Here is a 22,472-nt window from a genome sequence, read left to right as displayed (position 1 = left end):
TCATTTAGATGAGAATATCTGTAAGCCACGAAAGAGCATCAAGAAATTTGCTATCTTTTCTCAGTTCATTGCTAAGGTGAATCCATTTGCTCTAGCAGATTTAATTATTAAGAAGTCCACATGTCAGAACAACTATGAGAAGTTATCCAGGGTATTTTTTTAAAACAAGTTATTTTAAAAGCAGACTTTTAAGAAGTATGCAATAAATTTGAGAAAGACATTTCCAGCACCAGATACTTACTTTTTTAAGTTCAGCCCTTAAGTTATTATATGGAATTGTTACAAGTCAACAGTGGTGGTTTATAAAATGTAATTTTATTTAATGTTACTTTGCTGTTACAGAGGGCATAACATTTTCACAAGGCTTTTTTGGGACTACAATCAATGATTAGCAACACACAATAGTGGTCCAAACTCTCTAACAATCACTGGACAAACTTGACACCTTCTCACATGTGCACAAACCTGCATGGAAAAGTACTAAATTTTATACTTGGACATGTGAACTTCAATTGGTTTTCCCATTCCAGTGTATTAAGAAATGACATGCACTTCAGTCTGCCAAAAAGCACTGCCTGTACTCCAGCAGTAACATGCTGCTTCTAATACATAGTAAAGTGAATACCAGAACTACAAAGGCAGGAGTGTAAGTGAACTTTTATTGGGAAGGGATATCAACTTAAACAGCAGCAACTGAAGATTAAGTGAAGCCCCTGTTTTTGAACACACAAGCTTCTGTATTACATGATACGGGAAGCAACTCAATTTGTGGTTTTCCAAACTTTAAATGCTTAACTTGATCTGGCCCAGAACTTCCATATTCCTACTGAAATGAATACACAGTAGCATGTGAAAGTCAATTATGGAAAGGAAACCCTGCAGAATAAAGAAGGGAATGTGGAGAATTAAATGCTATGTGGAACGCTCTTTAGTTGCAATTAACTACATTTTCATATCTTACTGTAATATAAAACACAGTCAACTGGCAGGAACTGGTTCAGATTTGTTTTTAAATACCAGGTACACTTTAGTCCGCTACATAAGTGTTTGGAAGTTACTTATGTTTATATGAAATGAAGCTATTAATACTTTTCTACAGCAGTAACCGCACACCAGGAAGGCCAGGACAAACACAAATCAAGGAATGGAGTTTTCCCAAAGCTGCAGTGTGAAAAGACTATAAATTGATTTCCATACACATGGATGGGTTTTCTTTGCTATAGGAAATCCAAGTGGAGCTATAAGGAATGGAGACGTGTAAAAAGGTTTCTTGAGAAGGAAAGGGAGAATGACGCCCCACGTGCAGTTTAGTTTTCTGCACCTTCTGCAGCATCACATTCTTCTCCTGCACTGTCTGATGTCCATAACTAGAAAGAAAATAAAAAGTGTCAGCTTTCAGAAGTGCAGCTTGAATTCCAAAAAGGGACAACTACTAACCGTAAGGAAATGATAGTGAATTAGACTTGATACCCATGAAGTACCAGTCCACTGGCACTGCACAACCCTGGCTTCCAGTACTTGCTGGGAGAGAGGTAACTGGACAGAGCACCCCATGCACAGGGCACAATGAGCTTTTTTCCCCTCAGGCAGAACAGACATGTTCTCAGTAACTCCAACTCATGTGCTTAACAATGAGCTGTGCCATCGATCCCAGGCTATTCAACAGCAGCTCCACAGGCAACTTCCATTTCAAATGCAGCACGCTGAATACTGCAAGTGTGGATTGTCACTTTGGTTGTTGAAGCTAAGCACTTCACTTTGCTAACAACAGACACTTCTACTGAAGGACTATCACAAAATATTAAATGTTGTTGTAAGTTTAAATACAGTAATTATTCAGAGAGGATATTCTCTGAAAAACTGCCATAGTTACATATTTTAATACAACTTAATTGTTCCATAAGGCACTTTTCTTAAATGGTTTATCTCAAAAAAACTGATTTTATTCTTAGTACACTGAAATTTCTGAGTTTTTGAATGAAAATCAGGACAACAAATAAAGCAAGCTGCCCTGGATGTACACCAGGAGAAACTCTGTTTTTAGGTAGTCATCAAAATAGTTTGAGTAAGATTCCCTGACAGATCACAGATGACTGTTTTAATTCCTTGTCCTACCTTATACATTAGGTTGGGCTGAATGCCCCTTCTCCCCTCTACCATAAGACCATCATACCAGGAATAATGTGAGCTAACCAGGCTGCTATTCCAGATTACACAGCATGAAGTTGGACATCAACTTACACAACATTCAAACTGAGTTATGAAAAGGTACCATAAGTAAACAGCCCAAGTCAGTGCTGTGCTTTGCGCTAGAACAAAATAAGTTTTTTTCCATCACAAATTCAGTCTAAGCAAACACGTGGAGAACAGAACCAGATAATACTTAAAAAAGCAACTTACTGTTAGGTTGTCTCTAAGCAACTGCATGATGAGAGTACTGTCTTTGTATGAGTCTTCGTTCAGTGTATCAAGTTCTGCAATCGCCTCATCAAATGCCTGGAATAATTAAACCATCTTTAGGCTTTCTATTAACTGATTTAAGCAAGCAGAAACTAAACCAATCAGAAAAGGTAGCTTAAAAAAAAACAAAAAAAGCAACATCAGAAGTTAATGACCTGCTCTATTTGAAACAAAACCATACTAAAGACACCATAAAAGCTTGCCATGCTGCTGAAAATTTAAGTCACAGTGTAAATACAGCCTGCTTCTACCCCTTCAATCTGCTAACAATATGACTTAGGAAAGCAGAAACTTTCAATAAGATCATTTCCTTCAAAAACTCTAGGAAGTAATAATTCATACAGTTTTAAGCACAAACTCTCTTCTACTTTCCTTGCAGGCATACTGGGGAAAAAAAAATTACTTACTGTCTTTGCCAGTGTGCAGGCAAGCTCAGGATTGTTGAGAATCTCATAATAAAATACAGAGAAGTTAAGAGCTAGACCCAAGCGAATTGGATGTGTTGGCTGCATCTCCTTCTTGCTGATATCAAATGCCTCCTGATAAGCTCCCTGTGAGTTTTCTATTGTTTCTGTAAAAGAATGACAAAGTGGTTTTAGGTTTGTTTCATTTTTTAAAAAGGTATTTCTACCTAAACCACTCCATTAGTAGGAGACTGAACAGCTGTATGTAAGCCTGTTCTTAGGAAAACACTGCATCTACTTTAATCAAAGCAATGATTGTACACCCATCTTAAGTACACTGACACAACACAGGGAGCAAACTGTTTTGCCCCACTGACAAAACACAGGGAGAAAACTAAGCTACTACAGAGCAAAGGTATTCAAGAAAAGATAAACACACAGAACTTGGTAAACACAAGCATCCAAGACTACTGTATTGCTTCAGTGGCCTTTGATACTTTAGGTGGGGGGAGAAAAAAATAATTTGTGCATTACTTTTTCTACAGAACTCCTACTTCATTCCTTGCACAGGATGGACACATTCATGCAAGTGTGCAGAGTGAAAAAGGCCCAATTTCTTGAGGCAGCCTGGAAGGCATGTATGACACGTTCTGGAAAAACTGAAGGTTTGCCTCCAAAATCTCCGTGTAGACAGGCCAAGATAAAAAAGCCCCAGTGTTGTGCCCAAAATAACTGGGACAAACACCACAGAGAAAAGAGGTTACCAAGTCATAGTACTTCAGGAGTGCTACCTACAGTCTATTCCAGATTCACTTCTGATAGACAGCCAATGGACCAACAGCTGCCCTAAACATGCTGCAGAATGGAAGGAGACTGCAGGGGAAAAAAAGTCATTGTCAGAGCTCAAAATACAGCTCTGTGAAGCAGCTAGCTAGTACTAGCACTGCTCTAGCAAATGCTGGTAAAAGAGCTTGGTAAGTAAAATTTAGTAATATTGAAAAGAGTCAAGACAGATTTGGATATTTCAGTATTACACAGTAATGAGTGCTAAAGGACCACCCATTTGTTAAGAATAGGTGAAAGAAGGTAAAAAGCTAGCAAATCCAGGAGATAAATTAGCTTTTTGTAGTAAGTACATAAAATATATGTGAAGCTGAGAAAAATAAATGCTTAGAGGTGGAATATCAGAAAAGCTTAGAGTCTTGAAGTTTGTAAGAAGTTATGCAGAAAAGTCTGCATGGTGATAAACAGCAGCTGTAATTTCAGAGCTAAACTCCAGCAGGATCTGCTAACAAGGTTATATTCAACCAATCCCTCTTGTACTGTATCCCCTATCAGCATGTGTGGCATTTAACTGCAGTCATTTTAGCCACGAGAAGCTGATATTTCTGTGCTTGGATAAGCCCAGATTTGTAGCTGTTGCTCAAGACAAAGTATAAATCAGATGATCTTCATGAAAGCCAAAGGCAAGTTGGACTTGCCTTTGCTACTTGACTCTTAACGACTCTTGGACTTGCTGTTGCTACTTGAAGCAGATAAAGGGTTAAGAATTCCTGAATGCAACACATTAATGCAAAGACTTTTACTCCGTTCTGTGTCTTCATCTTTCAGTTGAATGCTCTGACAATAGAGGGAGACTAATGAAGCCTTTACTGAAGCGACAACCAGCCCTGTCCTCCCACTGTGCACTGTTTCAGGAGGCCAACACTGCCAGATCCTGCCAGGCCCAACCCCAGAGAACAGCTACTGCAGCATCCACATGCTCCAGCAGTCCCTCTCCTTTGTGTCACAGCATTACTGCACAACTAACTTTAGTTTGTTATGTAGAAATAGATCATTAGCTTATGCCATACCAAGAGCTTCTAACATCATAACACTATCTGGGCACCTTTCAAGACAGTTTTAATAATTAATTCAATACATCTCCTCAATACAGTTAAAATCTTCCCCAGAAGAGGCTCCTGAGGTACTCACAACTACTTATGCACCTGTTCTAACTCCTAGGCAAGGTCTACAGTCTCAGGATGCCCAGTATCAAGTGGCAGTTTCCAGGCCTTTCCTGCTGAATCCAAAAGGGCAAACTAGAAGTTCAAGAACAGTATTATTCCTATTAAAATCAATCATTTTAGAGTAAAGCTCACGCTTTTTGGCTAGAATATCAACCTAGTAATTTTGTGGCTTCTTTATAAATGCAGTGACTACAGTGAAGTCTGCTTCACAGTGAAATGGTTAAATTTTTAGATCAACAGGACTCTACCATGGAGTACAAAATGTTACAGATTTTTGTTTACTCTCCCTAACCAACTTCATTTTAGTAAGAATTACAAACTAAGCAACATTAAATATATACTATACCTTCACTTACACTATTTTTCCAGAAGATTTAAATAAGCATTATGGGGCATTTATTCAGGAATTTAGGGTAGATGACAGGAACACCAGCAAAAATTCCCTGGCATACTTAAGGTCTAGACAGAGTTTTGCTCTCAGTCTGTATGAAAACAGGAGATTTCTGACTGAAACACAGCTAACTCATGTGAATATTTGGAGTCTGTGTATTTCATTTCCTGACCCCTCACCCATGGACCTGAACTGTGAAAGACCCAAGGTACTTACGTTTCCTGTCATCACCACAGGCAACCTCAGCAAGGTATCGGAAGTAGTCTCCCTTCATCTTCAGGTAGAATACCTTGCTCTCTGGATTAGTTGCATTAGCTATTAAATATTTGTCCAAGAGCTCCTGAAACAGCAACAAAACACACATTGACATATTGCAAACACCACCACAACTAAGTTCAACCTACTTCTTTCCTAGAAGTTTGGATGGACTCAAATGTTTGCTACAAGGCTAAACAGAGTTTTAGGGCGTTTCAGATAGATGCACACTTATTTCAACAAACTGAGCATAGGCACAAACCCAGAGACTACATTAAGATGAACAGACAACTGGCCAATCAGACTGCGACTAACAAGGAAAGGTTTACTGGTGTACAGTTTCAGGACCAAGTTCAGTTTTGAGATATGCACTTCTCATTTCAAAAACATTGCAAATGAGTAAGCTTTTACTTGAAAAGCAAAACACAATGCAGAAAGTTTCAAAGCCACATTTTTTTGCATCAATTGTGTTTCTTGGATTTGTGACAAAGAAATCTCCAGCCCACCTACCACAGAGAGTCAAGGATTCAAACCCATCCAGTCAACAGCCAACCTCATCGCACTGCACCAGCTCTTCACATGGCTCTGAGGGAACACCTGGCTCCAGCACAGTAGGGAGGCATCCTTCATATCTGCCCTGCCATTCCCAGAATGGAATGGTGTACTCTCCAGCACACCCTATGCTGCTGCAAACATCACTCCCCTTGTTCACAGCTCCCCTACCTGATAACCAGAAGGACAAGGAAAGGTTTGCAAGCCTCCAGCAAGAGAAGGTAAGTCTGTCTCCAAGGCTGCAAGTCATCCTAAGATGGGGGTGAAGAAAGGAGAGAAGAGGTACAGGACTTTCCCTTAGAGAACAGGGTAGCTCAGAGAACTGACAAGCAGCAGAGAAGCTTCTGGCTGACCTTGCCTGTGAACCTGAGATTTTACCCAACTCATTACTACAACCATTCATGCTCTCCAGAGTTGACAACAGACACAAATGAGTTCCCATACAACTCAAGGAAGCCCTGCAATACTCGGAGAAACTTCACAGTAGGAATGTAAGTGATAAAGATCTGTATTTTCTTATTTGCAAAGTAAACAGGTCATAAAAGGAGCAGAAAGTCTCCACAAAGCTGGCAGCTGGCTAGTTAAGATTTTTGTTATAGGAACGTGTATCCAAATTCATGAAGCAGCTACAAAGAAAATATTCAAGGAACTGTTAGCTTTCTGCACAAAAATCCTTAGCACTTTAATTGGCTACTAGAGCACTATAATCAAAACAAGCTAAGTTTAGACACAAACCTACTCCCTATGCACACCACCATGCCATTATTACTTCCTTTAATAATCAATGGAAGCAGAGCAGTCCAGTTCAAAGCATTTAGTTATTCCAAGTCCATTTGAGATTTTGGCAACCATTTTAAACTGACACTTGTAGCAGGGTATTTCCAATAGGGTTAAAAAAGCATTTTTGCATCCAAACTGTATGTGTCCCACAGAGTAGCACTGCAGTGTCCAGACAAGCTCCCTCAGAGATCCCCACCAAGGCAGTAAGGAAAGTACAGTCATACCTGCCCTTGATATCACCCTAGAGAAAACAGCAGGAAGGTAAGATGATACCAAGCCTGACATACCCTTGCACCTACCAAATCAGAAACAGACATTTTTAGGAGTTTCTGTAAGGCTATAACACCACTGCCAAAGTCTAGACACTGGCTACTTGGTAAAGGCATAAGTGAGGAATCTAACAGTTTAACAAGGTCAAGTATGCAGGGGCTTGAGCAAACATATAGAACAGTACAGCTCACAGGTGTTATGGAAAAAGCAGCAAAACCTTAAGTCTGTTTCAAAACAAGAGTTAAAAGGTAGTACGCAGATGGGTAATACAACACCATATTAATATTGTTACTGTGCATAAATCATTCCATATTAAGAGTGAGTTATTCCCACTCCACAGATTTCTGAAAAGAAAAAATGTTCACATTTTGGCTTGATGGGGAAGCTTGATGGAAAAGCAGCTCCTGCTGCTTTTCTCCTTGATAATGTACATGTCAGCCATAAAAGCGCAACACTACACAAACCAGCTTCAGAGTCTCAGTGACAACACGGTAAGCTCAAGTCTAACATCTGAGTTTGATTTTACAAGAAACTGCCCAGAATGATGAAATGTGACACATAATACACCTATAGTTTAGAAAGGTTCCATAAATCCATAATGTTTGAATAGTAACTACCAGCCTCTAAAAGCCATCCTATGGCTGGGACTGCATTAAGTGGCTGAGATGTGATTTATCCATGTGCTCAGATTAACTGTGCCACAGTCTAAGAAGCACTGACCAGACAAGCAGTGAAGATACTATATGGCATTTTAAACCAGGTATTTCACAAAACTGTATATTTGATTCATCTTTTAAATGCTGAAATAAAACTTTCAAGATGCTACAACTATATCAACAAGGGAATAATCAGGCATTTTATTTTTATGCTTTCCAAAACAGAAATTTACTACATGCTTAGCACACAAAAAGTATTACTCATTTTACTACAAAATTCTGTCTTTGTAGGCAGCTCTAGCACTACAGCTGATCTGGCTTGGTTATGGCTGAAGAACACTTAACCCCTGGAATCTAGTGCACACTAGAGAATGTTTACAGGAAAGCTTTAGCATGGCAAATTTAAGCCAAATCTGAAAGCTACACTCCCTAGAGCATCAGTGCCCACTTCTTCTTCCCCCAGATGGCATAGGCCACACGCTTCTTCCAGGAATATGAAAGGATTTTGCCGTGCCAGCCCTACCACAAACAAGCAGCACTGTGGCCTGTGTGTCAGTGCATCTTTAAAATGCTGCCTTCATTATGTAGATCTGATAACCAGCGGCTCTGCCCAAACTTTTGAGAGACATAGAGAAAAAAGCGATGCTGAGAATGAGCTGCAGTTTTTCAGACAGCATAAAGTGGGTTATATTTCCTAGGCATTTCTCAGGTGGAGAAGCTGAGTAGCCCAGCAGTTCCCACTCCCAGTCCATCTTGAGGGCCTCCTAATCCTTACATAACACAAGTAAGGAAGAGACCTGTGCCTTTTTCTTCAGCTAGGGTGGAACATCCTCATTCTGGACTTTACATATTCAGTTTTGGTTTTTTAATAGCCTTAAATGGAACAAGATCTTATTTATGAATCCCACAGATTAGAACAGAATCCAAACAGACTTTGAGTGAAGCAAATTATTTATTAGGCCAGATGTTAATCTTTCAAATTAATAATGTATTTGGTGTGCTTCATGAGCCATTCATCTCAGGATATCATCATCATTTCTTGGAAGGCATCTTACTCTCCCTCTTACAGACAAAATGTTGGTGGGGTAGTGAGAACAGACAGCACAGTAAGCCAAATTATTTACTTTACAGTGTTGTGAGTCAGTAATAGCCAGGAAAACTCACGATTTCCTGCATCTGTTCTCTCATCTTTCCCCACTCGGACTTTTTTACCTTTCCAGCGGACAAAAATTAGCCAGGAATCCTTATTTTAAACATCAGCTGATATTAAGTAATGTTGCTACAGGCAGGCAAAGCAATGAAGCAGACCACAGAGAGTCTCAAAGTTGTGATTTTACCTAGGAAGAGACAAGCACTGGCAGAAGTATGGTTCTGGGATGAAGTAAAGCAATACAGTAGACTGCCATCCATGCTCACATACAGTGAATGTGCCCATCCCTTTTATGTCTTAAAATACGGCTGCCACCATCATTTAAGAACTGCAGCTCTTCCCATCACCTTCTAAACCAAGCCTTGAAAAACCAGCAGTTATGTGCTTTACAACATATGCCTCAGAAACTGCATGAAAGACACACAATGTTTGAGCCGCTGACCTGCCCTGACGGGGGGTGACTCTCAGAACCAAGAAGAGTATGAAGATGCAGGAATCAGTCTATCCTCAGAGCAGACCCTTTGTGTCCTGCTGCAGTTGCCTTACAATAGGTTTGCAGTGTGACAGTCTGTGGCTGGTAGCTGCCGCTTCCCCCACACTGACATACTATGCTCAAGTGGCTTGCTGGTCCTCCTAGAGTGTGACAAGATTTCCCACTCCACTTCCTGCAAGTGTTGCTCATCCATCTCTATTTCTACCTTCACAGTGTGTTAACACTCTTCTCATCCCAACAGCATCATATTCTCATGTATAATATTATTTTCCCCTCCTATAGAAGGATGGTTTATTTATTATAGAGATGCCAGCAACAAAGGACTAACGCTCCTTGGAATAGGTCTGCAGCTGCCTGAAGAAGCCATAGAGAGCAGGCTGGGAGCCTGGCAGCTAGATACTTCTTCCCCTTGAAAGCTGAATATTTTTTTCTTTCTCTCTCCATTGGCAAACATATTCCTCTACATGCCAAATGAAAGTTACATTTCAATTGCCTTTTAAGCAATTCTACTTTTGTTCTTTCCCAACTACTTAAGTATCCTCTCAGTCCCTTTCCCCCTCTGTTTAAGTAGGTTCAAGGGTCGAACACATGATACTGACCACAGCACTTAACCTGGGCCAGAAATACTAAGTCAGTGTATTTGTTCTCACCACTTCCCCATTTTTTTCAGCTTTATGAAAACCAAGCCCTTAAGGAACGTCAGCCATAACTTTACTTGAAGGTATGGCTGACACAAAGCAGCTCCCTGAAGACACAGCTGCTTAATAATTATTTGTGGTATGTGCATCCAGCCAACCTCTCTTTAAAATACACTGGCACACCTCCCCTGCAATTCATGTTCCAGGCCCACTCCACATATGCTTTCTGTTACCTCTTTTCAGGACAACACCTCCTTGAAAAAGCTGACATCAAAACAGAAAGTCCCACCACTCTCTCCCCATCTAAGCCTATTTTAAAAGGCAAGACTTAGACATTAAGAACAACCATAGTGTACACTAAATACTTTCTATACAGTTTAACTACAGAGTAGGTTCAAGTGGCAGAAAAATACCACTGCAATCTGATCTGTTCAGAGCTGTTCTCTCTTTCCACATATCCAGCAATAAAAAAAATCTCAACAGAAAAGATGAATTTGGAAAAAAAAAATCTTGAATACCAAACTTTTAGCTTCCTTCAGCAGCAGTGCCATTTAGAATTGGACTTCAGTTAGAGTAGCAAATACATGACTGTAAGTCTCATACATTCCAATACCACTAGCTAGTGGATATATTCTTCAAAATTAACCATTCAATACCAGAGGAGGAACATGAACCAGGTCAGCTCGAGACTATCCACTCATCACAACTAGGCTGAGGCCAATTTTCAAAGCACACTAGGGACAGCAAGTGCCTAGGTACCAACAGAAGTTATCAATGTGGGAAACTCAAGCAACCCAAAACATTTACAATGTCACCATTGCTCAGATGTCACCACCTATGACATGTTTGGGTCACATCACCAGCACCAAGTTATTTAATGTCATGCTATTAAAACACTGATCTACACTGTCATTTGCATTTCTCACTGAGTACAGTTTATCATTAATTTTGCTCCACTAGAAGGAAAAAAGACAATGTAAAAGCAACCATCAGAAACAGCAATGCTCTCCAAAAGTTTGTCCCATAAGTTAAGCTGTTGCATGGTATTTAGCAAGGAGGAGTGTGTTGATGTTCTAAATGGCTATCACAGAATTTTCTGAAATAAGTCTATGTTGGATAAAGTTTGATTTTTCAAGTCACACTTTCAGCAATACCCTTGAGCCTTAAGCCCATATATCTTACTTCAAGTTGTTTAAAATACCTTATTTCAGCACCATTTCCATCTTCTAAGAATGTCATTTTAAAGGCTGCTTTCAGACGTCAATATCCTAACAGTTTGTGTGAACTAAATGGTGTCTGCAGGGTTTAGTAATTTTAAACTATGTCCTTCACCTGGCCTGAACTCATATGACACAAAAAGCTAGACAGAAACCAAAATCCTACAGTAGCAATTTTTTTGACAGAAGAGCAAACTAATGAATATCAGTGCTTATAATATTTAAAAATCATATTCCTCCTCATCGCATAATGGAAAAAGTTCAGTTATATGGAAAAAAAGAAAGAAGAAAAAGAGAAAAGAAACCAAACTGAACTTCTGCTCAGCAGATCTTAGCTGTCCAAGTGTTCTCAGACCTGCCAGCAGAGGAGGTGCTATCATTCCACAGAGTACCAATTTTTCACAGGTTTTACAGGAACTAGACTGAGTTTTATTTTTGTTTCCTAGATGTTTCTTTGTTTTCTGAACTGACACTGAATATTCTCTATTCTAGCTTTTTATTAAGGAGCTCTGAAGCTCACCAGAAGAGATGTTACCTGGGTAACAGCAAGTAACTGATTACTTAATGTTGTACCACACACTAATTGGCCAAACCCCACAGAACCAAAAAAATCACATGCAAGTGAAGAAGCTGTTTCAAAGTAAACCTATTTTGAGACAAGGTTCCTCAAAACTAATACACAAGAACAGAGTGCATATCAACACTTCTTTTAGCAAGTGAACTCACCACCCCAAAACATGGATTCAGCATAACTTCCATCTAGATAAGCAGCTTGCATCTCCTAGGAACACCATGAAGTGTGTGAGGCTACATAAATTCAGCCAGGGCTGCAGTATGCAAACTATTTGGAAAAATTATTCAGTCTCATGTATTTTTGATGGTCCAACCAGACCCAATATGAGAAAAGAAGACCTAGAAGCAGCATAGAGAGAAATGGTTTCCACCCTAACTGCAGTCAAAAAGCTAAGCTAAAGTTGGTGAGACAGCCCAGACCAACATAATCACCTAACATTAACTTAAATGTGAACTTAAAACACATCAAATATTCCGAAGTCACTGACAGCACAGATGATTGGTGTGGGCTCAGATCTTTCAGTAAGGCTTCTACTCACAAATGATTGCCTGTTTTAATCATCTAGCAGAGTGGTATTTAAGACTTCTTGACTATTTCAAGTATAAGCAGTCATTCCAAAGTCCACAGTATGACTCACTGAAACCTAGGTGTTTTTTAACATTCAGCAGTTGTTTTCTTGACAGGAAAGGGAGAGTACCCTGCTGCAACAGTACAATCACTTTACTTTCAAGAGTGTAATTCAGCGGAACTGAGTTCTTCATCCTTCAGGATTCAAGTTCTATGCATCAACTCCTTTTGGGAGAACGTTAAGTGATTTTCATACAGACCACTCCAGAGTAACAGTTTCAGTTTATGTATTGAGGAAAATATGTGTGCACCTTTCCAGTAATGGCATGGCCTTAAGATGACCTGAAAAGGTCATCTTAAAAAAATTGAAAAAAAATTGAAAAAAAATTGAAAAAAAATTGAAAAAAAATTGAAAGCAGAGACAAATGTATCTGACATGAAAACAGAGAAGGTGACCTAATTAATCTTTTCCATTTGGTTCCATGTCTTTGTCTATACAGTTTTAAAAACTTGCAGCCAATATTTAGGATTGGCCCTGAATGAAGTATCTGGAATCCCACTTAACAAATTCATTGGAAGCCTGAGCTGCAGCATATCTGCCCACACTATTCCCACCTGAGGCTGAGATTAGTTTAATCTAGAATTTACACTCACTGCTTATACTTCTCTTTAAGTTAGAAAGTTCTGTGGTCCCGAGAGAAATATGTAAGCTAGGAACTAGATGTGTATGGAAACACAGGTTCTCCTTTCCATAGACGTTCAGACAAAATGAACAATCCAGTGAAAGTCAGAATTATGTAAGTTTTTATGGAAGAGCCTAAAGTTTTCCGGTTTCCCCTCATCAAATGTAGAAGTGAGTATTAAAAAAAAAAAAAAAAGGTAATTCTTCTTTTCTAAAGTTATAAATTTTTGATTAATTAATGGCTATACAACACAGCCAAAAGCTTTCAGGAAAAAATTCCTTGGTATCTGACATATTTATCTCAAATTGATTCTAACATTCTTCCATGACTGTGTTTTACATATTTCGAATTCTTAAAAATACTTCCAAGTGCTCTTCTCCTCTTAGCAAACATACATTTTAGACATCACATCCTTCTCTTCAGAATCCTGGCCATCTAAAAGCTTCCTTCAGCATCCATTCGTGACATTGAATAATACGACAGAATCACACAAAGAAGTCAAAATTTTCATTTAAAAATACTTCTATGCTCTGCAGCTACAGAAGCCCAAAGGTAAGATTAAATGACTAACTGAGATATATCCAGACTAACAGCGCTCAAGAGGAACAACAGCACACAGGAGTTATGTGGTCTTAAAGGTACATTGCCCTTATGCAAAGAACTCACTTGGACTTGCTTTAGTTCTCATCTGTCTTTGGGAGCCCTTGATCAGAGGCTTGGGATCACTGAAACTCAAAATGGTTAACACAACAGATGTACTGTCTTCCCATTGCACAGTGTAGCTTGGAAGAGCCTTTTGCATTATCCAACTTCATCTAGAAGGAAACCCAGCAATATATGATTTCACTCAGTCTATTAGGAGTGTGCCAGTAATTTGTTACTATCTAAATGAGACAACACACAACAATGAAGTCTAATATTAGGTTAGAAAAACTGAAGTCAACATTTCAGATAACCGTTTCAGATGTTACAATATCTCACAGGAAGTGAGCTGTTACTTTTTGCTAAGACCCTGCTACCTACTTTTATTAAAAACAATTCCTGCTTGCAAGAATTTTGAAAAATGTATTTAACTTCAGAACAAAACTTCCTGAAGAAGTTTCATCCAGAAATGATGTGGCTGTCAGTCAGGTAAGAGTGTATATAGTGTATTTAGAAAAGTTATTAAAGCAAATTAAAATTCTTTTGTTTTCAGACCTGAACACTACTCCTGTATCAGGCTCCTTCAGTGAATGTATCATAAAAATTAAAGGAGAGAATAAAGAGTAATAGAGTAAGTAATAAACCTTTATCAATGTTAGAAACCGGTAAATCAAACCCTTGATTACTTTAACAAATTTAGAGAAAGGTACAAGCAAAATCATAGCTAATTCAGGACTTCCAGTTCTTAGATCTTGACATCTGATGTTCTGGTGGGTGCACAGACCACAAGATATGAAACCCAGCACTCAAATAATTTTGAAGCCTCTCCCAAGTGCCTAGTTCACACAAACCAGGCACTGTTATATATTCAGACATACAAGATGGATTAGGAAATGACAAGCTTATCATTAATCAGCAGTATGCTGAAGTGTTCTGATATTGGTTCCAGTTCCCTGGGATGCAGAAAGGATGAGGAGAAACTTGCAGTCACCCCTCCAACAAACTTGGTGGAGCTATACTAAGTTCCACAAATGCAGTGCTCAAGAATAGTTACTTATCGTACCTGTTTGTGATAAAACTGGCTTCAAGTTTACTGGCAGTAAGAAAGCACAGCCACAAGTAACACTGAGGGGCACCTTGCCCCTCATTCTCAAAGCAAAAAGCTAAATTTGAAAATATTGATTAATCAAGTGTGCACCTTCACCTACCAAACTTACAAAGCATATCCATGTACTTTTACCCGCCCTTCCCCTGCTGCTTTCCTCACTACCTTCCTCTGAAAATTGGGCATGCCCCATTAATGAAACCAGAATAACAAGCTGCAGTGCCTGTACAGAAATTGGTACAATCTACTCCTTTAGTACTGTGCTGAACAACCCTAATTTGTGCCATGATAAAGAAATCGAGTGTAATAACCTTCAAACTCAAGTATGTTCTTCTCTCATCAAGCTCTCTCTCTCACATACAGTCTTCTGTGTTTTACTTCAAAAAGGCACCTCTCACATTAGTATCCAAGGTAGTAGAAAAGCCTGTGAGATAACTGTCTAGCAGGTAAGCATGACAGTGATTTACAAAACCTGTTAAAAAATTCACTGCATGAGCAGAACAGAATTTGTGGTTTTTGTTGTCCAGTTTGACGAAGTGAGCACACCCTACTTTCTCAAGGCCACCAAAGCAGTAAATGTCCTCCAAGAAATTTAATAATTTTAGACAGCATTCATCTGTAGGGGGAGGGGGCAGCAAGCAATGACTGCACAGGATGGAGGCTTCAGCTACCATCAGAATTCCTTGAACTATTTTTAGGTGGACTCTTTAACAGTTTGCAATCCATTAAAAAAACCTTGATGCACTCTAGGCTTTGATTCTGCAAGAAATCAGTCCCTTCTCAGAAATGATTAGGTTTTCTTTGCACAAGAGTGAGGGAGGATTCCAGCAGCAGATTCTACTGAAAGATGACAGAAAAAAGTAAGAGAAAGTAAAACTATGCGTAATTCCAGTTCAGATCTATGTTTCAAGCATATTAAACTAAAAAAAAAATTAAAGCATTAAGTTCCAAAATTCTTACCACAAATGTGTTGATGGCTGCTAGAAGTTGTGCTAAAATCACAAAGGAAAAATCATCTCTCTTCACATTATTTTTCATTAAAAAAAAAAAAAAAATTATTCCAAACTATTAATTCAATCCACATTCACTCCACAATTCTGGACTTGCCAAGAAGTAACATTCCCAACCAGACTTTCATGAAGTGCCTTTCCTTTCAGTCAATTACTTAAGAATAGCAGTTGCTTTAACTTACAAAAGTTAACATTGAAACATTGTCCCAACCACTACTGGGATAACTAACTCAAGTCCAAATGTAATGCTAAGTGATTATCATGCCTGGCCTTCAAAATAAAACTGCATCCTACACAGCTGCCTTTATCAAAAGACTGTAAGTAATACCCTTTCACTGGGTTTCAGCCCTATACCACATATATTTCTGTACAAACTATTCCCTGACAATAGGAACACAAGAGACATAGTATTCAGAAAACATGAAACTTTGGTAAATTATTTACATAGTAGCATGAAGCTGATACCTACAGAATTCGACAAATTCCTGCATGTGCAATAAAAAACCCCCAAGATTTCACTTTTCTGTAGGCCAAAAGTAATGGTAACGAAGAAACAGGGCTATGGTCAAAGTTATCCATCATCAGACACAGATATTGTAGCTGACATGAGGACTCTATCTGCTAATGCCAACTTCACTTTCAATGGAACCCTGAACTTGTGCCGTTGAAACAACTGCTCTAAACACTACCTTCTAGCATGAGGATTTTTCTTCTACTCATTTTAAGTGACTAACTTCAGAACTAGAGCTACAAAATGGATAATAATCAGAAGTGTACAGATTTTTACTGGTTTTTATTAGCTTTTATTGCTTCTCAATTACCTGAAGCAGCAGTAGGAACAACATTGTAACCTTGAGGGGAAAGAGGGAGGAAGGAATGCAGAGCTGGCAAGAGCAACACACATGCTTTCAACAATTAACAGTGCGATCTCTCAGACAATTAAAGCATACTATCAGCCTTAAGAAAGTACAAATACAGACAATACACACCTTATAGCTCAAAACTATTTCATTGCAGGCACTGCCGCAGGGTGGCAAAAAGAATCAACAGAACAAGTAATGGACTGTTCCTTCATTTCTAGAAGTTCACAATGCCTTCACTCCTTTCTAGAGAAATGAGCCAACATGGGCCTGACACAATACAATGTAAAAATGTTTACAGAGGACACTGTGTAAAAAGATGTTGGGAAACAACTGAAAAGCCTCAGGTATGTAACTTTTCTACACAACGTTTTAAAAGAATATTAAAAAACCATTTTAACATTTCAGCTAGAGACACGAGAAGTAATCATCAAGACACATCTGTTTTCAAACCCTAATGATTTTGCATCTTCATCAAGATTTAAACTGTGGGCAAATATTATCAAATCTCATCTCTGTAACTCCAAGAAGAGCTCCAATGCATCAGGACCTAGAAACTAAACACATGCAAACACACACAAAAACCCTCAAGCTGCAAGTGGAGAGAGCTTCCAGGCAAGGGCTGCTGTCTTCCCTGACTTTACATTGTTGCTCTCTAAAGAACAAAGAAGCCTGAATGCAACACAAGTTATAGCCATGCAAAAGGACCAAGGCTGTCAGAAAACCCACTAGTTTAATCTGCTTCCCCAGAAAGATTCCAATTCAAAAGTTAACTCTTCTAAAAACCTAATGTCACTGAACAATGGAATGTGCATAAAATTAGGCAGATCTTACACTGTATGTTCCATCTTCAAAGTTTCCCCACATCATTTCACTAATTACATGAAAGTTACTGATGCATCCACCCCTTCTACATTATCCTGTACCCGAAATCACCCAAGAAAAAGTAACATGAACTTTGTGCTTAGAGTATATGAAACAACATAGTTCAACTTTATCTGAGAAAATTAAGTTGCCAACCTGTTTCTTTATTCAAGGAGAACAGAGTTTCAAAAACAGTTTTAACTATGAATCATAAGGAATGATTCAACATTAATTCTCTACATTACCAAATAATTAGTCAATCAATACAGGGAGTTCAGCTAGACCTCCTAGGGTACCTTTCAAATAAAACATTTGTGCATGCTGTTTGACAGCAGTATAATTTCTCCATTAAACAGCTACTCTCATTTGAAAGACCAGTCATAAAATTAACAGTTAAAAAGCATTCAGATCATGCCTACATGCAAGACAGGCAGATAGAGAATGAGTTAGTTATATAATCAGCAAAAGCTTTATTTTTATGTATGTATCTATATACAGCTATCTCAATGAAATTTTGAATGTTTGTGTTCTTTCTAGTGGTGATTAAATTGAAGTTCTTTATCAAACCATGCCTTGAAACAGTGCCTTACTTAACTGGCTTGGGGCATTTTTTGCAGGAAAAAAATAATCAAGAGATTCCATATTACTGACATTTTAATTAAAAAATTAGCAGTATTTTTAATACAAGCACAAGTATATCTAAATGAAAATTTAGAAATGTCATACCAGCAGTTAAAAAAAAAACTTTTGAAAAAACTGTTAGTAGTATGACTAACAGCAGTCACACTCCACCCAACACACCCACCCTTGCTAAATCCAAATACTCCAGATGACAAGCAACCTTTCAATACTACTTGCCAGCAGTTGTTACAGTTTAGCTGCCTTCCTAGAATTAAAAAAGCATCTCTGAGATTCAGCTGAAGAAATCTGAAAAAGCTACAAGCAGTTACCATAGTACTAGTACAGAAAAAATTATCATTCAAAGGAGGAGCCAAAATCATTGTGTGGCTCAGCTTTAGGAAACCCATCCTTTGTAACGCCTGCTCGTGGTGAATTCCAGCCTCTCACATGCTGACTCATGGATCACAGGAGTGGTAGATGGAGGAGGAAAGGGAGGGAATCAGAACAGAACTGCACATGGCCCTCAAAAGAAGAATAAAAAAGGAAAGCTTGCAGTAGATAGCCAACATCTTCTCCCACCAAAAGAAGGCACGTCTTTGCAGCAGGTCAGGACAGGACAGGAAAAGCATGCTCAGCTGCAGGTTTTGGTCTTCACTACTTCCTGCAGCCTTCCAGGCCCAAAGGGGAGAGTTGCCAACAGGCCATCGCTGAGAACAGAGAAAGACTAGAGTGCATTGAAAAACTCATCTAGCATTGGAAGAGCTTGCTTTCCCCTACACCAGAGGTCTGCCCTAGTACAGCTACCAGAATACCTGCTGGCAGCCACCAGAAGGAGTGGAATAACTTCAGTAGAGACACTGTGTGAAGCGGTTCACTGCCTCTCCCTATGGAAACACAAGGTCCTTGTCAAAATGGTATAACCAGTATGAGATTTTATGGATCACCTTCTCCAAGGCACTAGATTTGTTAAAAGGACAGAGGGAGATCACGAAGTCTGAGGAGTGAGCTAGGGAGGTTCCAAAAAGTTAGTTCTGAAGTGGGGCACTGAGTAGAGAAGAGAAAGACAAGTGACACAAATGCTCACACTTCATCACAGAGGGTTCTTAGTGAAACTCTTGTCACAGGAAGTAGGAATCCTACAGAAGTTCCATCATTTTCACAAAGGTGAAAGTTTCACAATTTCAATACACCTGTAACTGGAGAAACAATTTTGCTCTTGTGGAAGGCATGGGCTAACTCAACCGACTTGTAAAGCTAATAAATAGGAAAATTATTTTCAAAAAAAGGTAAGTCACTTTGATTTAGAAAGAAAGAAAAAACAAACCTAGGTGGCAGCATACAAGGAAGCATATAGGTATTTTCAGCACAATCCAAAGAAGTGTTCCCTTGTACATGAGCCAGAACATTTAATTAAGAAAAAAAATCAGATATTTCCAAACCAGTCACCTTTAAATTCACATCTCCTAAACCAATCTAGGATAAATTTACTTCAAAATTGTTTATTTCCTTACAGACTTGCTTCCTCCTGTTCTCACACTAGCAACACTAGACACAAAAACAAAAGGTAACTAAGAGGAGCAAATCAACCACTGAAGATGATCTGCCACAGAATTCCTACTGCATTATACACATGCAGTTTCCTGCAGATACAATACACGTAAAATAAGGTTCAGCAGCCTCCACACTGCTGGCACACATCTCTTGAGCTCCCACTACAGTGCACTACGGTTTTCCTACCAATAGCACCTGGAATTCTGCTGCTTCCACAGAAATGTAGTTCTGGGTTTTGATGCATGGTCTTTACATCTTAGTTTTACATTGTCCCGTAATTACTGCAAATTCATCTCAAACATGCCCTGAGAAGTCAGCTTGCATCTAACAAAGCCAATTTCTACATGTCTCTTTCCCACCTTCAACACAGACACCTAAGTTTGTAAAGTCAAATTTATGTTAAAACATTCCTCAAAATGTCTCTTCCAAGACCCCTTGAGAGTATTTTTCTTCATGAGGAAGTAAACAAAACACACACGGTTTCAATGTTTTTAGCTAGTTATTAGCTACTCTGAATAATAGGGTTTCCACACTTCCAGCTTATTTTACAAATAGTTAAGCTTACTAACCACAGCAGAGGCTAAATTCCCTGCAACTCTCTGGTGAAACACTGCATATGGATCACCCCACCCAAAAATGTACCTCACAGAGTCTCAAAATTGAGTATCTCAAATACCTCTACACATATACAGCAAATAGCATAGTGCGATTGATCCTCCTCAGCATGCTTACTCACGTAAAGGTTGTAGAAGTTGCTGTACTGACTTCACTTATCCCAGCATAACACTGCATGATACGCCCCAGCCAAGCTCCCAATGCTTCCCCCCAGTACAGCAGCACACTTAAATACTGCATTTCGTTACCTTAAACAAAATATAAGAAATAACAAAGTCCCCACTTACCAGCACCGTGGTGCAGATGGACCTGAGCTCAGACTCCACCTTCTCCCGATAGTCCTTGATAAGCTGCATCTTCTTGTCACTGGTGTCTGTCTTCTGCTCGATGCTGGAGATGACCCTCCAGGCCGAGCGTCGCCCCCCCACCACGTTCTTGTAGGCCACGGAGAGCAGGTTGCGCTCCTCGTTGGACAGCTCGGCACCTTGCTCCGTTACTGCCTTCATGCAGGTGGCCATGTCATCGTAGCGCTCGGCTTGCTCAGCCAGCTTGGCTTTCTGGATCAACTCGGTCTTATCCATGGTGGCTGGCACTGGGACAAGAGCAGTGTAGTAGCAGAAGCAAAAGAAGCTGGAGATGTCACACTATCAACACGAGAATGCACCTCAAAACCTGACAGAAAGAAGATAGTAACCATGATGCCAGGATAAACACTACCGAACACGTTCCTACGGCACCCATTGCAACCCACCAGAAAACGAGAATTACTGTGAGCCCTGCCTTCCCTTCCCCATCTCCAGGTGTTTCTTCTGGAGAGACGGACTGCAACATCCTGCCCTTCTATGCAAGGCTACGGGGACTCGTCCCAAGGGTCCACCCCTCGGGAAACCACGACCTAGAAACCCAGCCGAACAAGTCTCACTCGGTCAGTGCTATCCAAGGGACGGCAGCCTGCCACCCAAGCAGTAGAAATACCTGTTTTTCCACCAGAAAAAAAAAAAATCACCCCTTTTTCCCTTCGTACCCTACGTGAGAATATTAATACCCCCTCTAATAGGGACTCGTGGAACGATTCCTGATTACCACCCAGCCTGGGGTCCTCGCCCAAATCCCTGCCTCCGTGTGCTTCCTGTCCTGCAGGCGAGCGCCGGAGGCAAGCGGGCATGAATGCCGGGACTGGCGGGAAAAAATACATAATAAAAGCAGCAAGACGAGCTCGGCCCCGGCGAACACGGCAGGGGTTAAACCCCTCCAGGACCCGCCTCTCTGGGGGCGAGAGAGGCCGGGGCCGCGAGGCCGGGGTGGGGGCCGTGGGCGCTTCTCCTCCCCGTGGCGGGGCGCGGCGGACCCGGACATCCCGTCTGCCCCGGCGCGGCCGGCCCTCGGCGCGGCGGGGGCCCCGTGCTGCTGGCGGGGAGCGCGGCGGCTCCCGGTACACGGCAGCGGGTGCGGTCTCGGGCTCAGCGGCCGCGTCTCCTGGGACGGCAGGGGGTGCGGGGGCGGCCGGCGGAGTCCCCGTGGCGACGGGGCGGGAAGAGGAAACGGCGGCGGGTGCGAAATGGCGGCGCTGGCTGTACCTCCCGCTCCCCGCGGCCGCCGAGCTCTCCACGCCGCGATCACAAAATGGAGGACGCGGCGGGAGGAGGCAGCGGAGCGGGGCCCATCCCGCCGCCGGCCGCGGCCCCGCGCTCACCTGGGTCCGCCGGGCTGTGGGGCCGGGCCGCACCCGGTCGGTGCCGCGCTTGGGGCTGTGGCGAAGAGAAAGAGCCGCTCCCGTCTCGGCCGAGCCAGCGTTGAAGGGCGTTGGCGCGCGCACCGACCCGCTGCGCGGCCCGCGCCCACGCGGCCAATCGCGGTCCGGCCTGGGCCCCGGGCCCCGCCCCCCCGCGCACCACCGGCCAATCGGAGACGAGCGCGCCGCCGCGGGGGCGAGCGCGGGCAGGGCGCGAGCTCGGCTGGGCCCGTGGGCTGCGGCTGGGGCCACGGGGTTTCCTCCAATGAGATCCAGGGTGGGGTGACGTCACTGTCGCCATGGTGACGCCGCTACAACCCCCCCCCCCCCTCCACCCTCCGCCCCCTCCCTCGCCGCTCCCCCCCTTGCCCGC

General features: G+C 41.1%; 1 protein-coding gene across 1 annotated transcript; it reads right to left on the bottom strand.

Moving 5' to 3' along the window:
* Positions 1–296: 296 nt before the first annotated feature.
* On the bottom strand, positions 297–22,214 carry YWHAQ (tyrosine 3-monooxygenase/tryptophan 5-monooxygenase activation protein theta). Its single transcript, XM_058835168.1, has 6 exons — positions 22,061–22,214; positions 20,655–21,039; positions 5,481–5,604; positions 2,868–3,031; positions 2,401–2,496; positions 297–1,367 (listed from the first exon to the last, which is right to left on the bottom strand). The coding sequence occupies exons 2-6, from the start codon at positions 20,946–20,948 to the stop codon at positions 1,308–1,310; spliced, it is 738 nt and encodes a 245-aa protein (XP_058691151.1). The 5' UTR covers positions 20,949–21,039; positions 22,061–22,214; the 3' UTR covers positions 297–1,307.
* Positions 22,215–22,472: the final 258 nt, after the last annotated feature.

The sequence above is a fragment of the Poecile atricapillus genome, chromosome 3 (assembly GCF_030490865.1).
Source record: "Poecile atricapillus isolate bPoeAtr1 chromosome 3, bPoeAtr1.hap1, whole genome shotgun sequence".
NCBI classification, from domain to species: domain Eukaryota; kingdom Metazoa; phylum Chordata; class Aves; order Passeriformes; family Paridae; genus Poecile; species Poecile atricapillus.
Note: the sequence above shows the minus strand (reverse complement) of the source record. Positions and strands in the feature narration are given on the sequence as shown.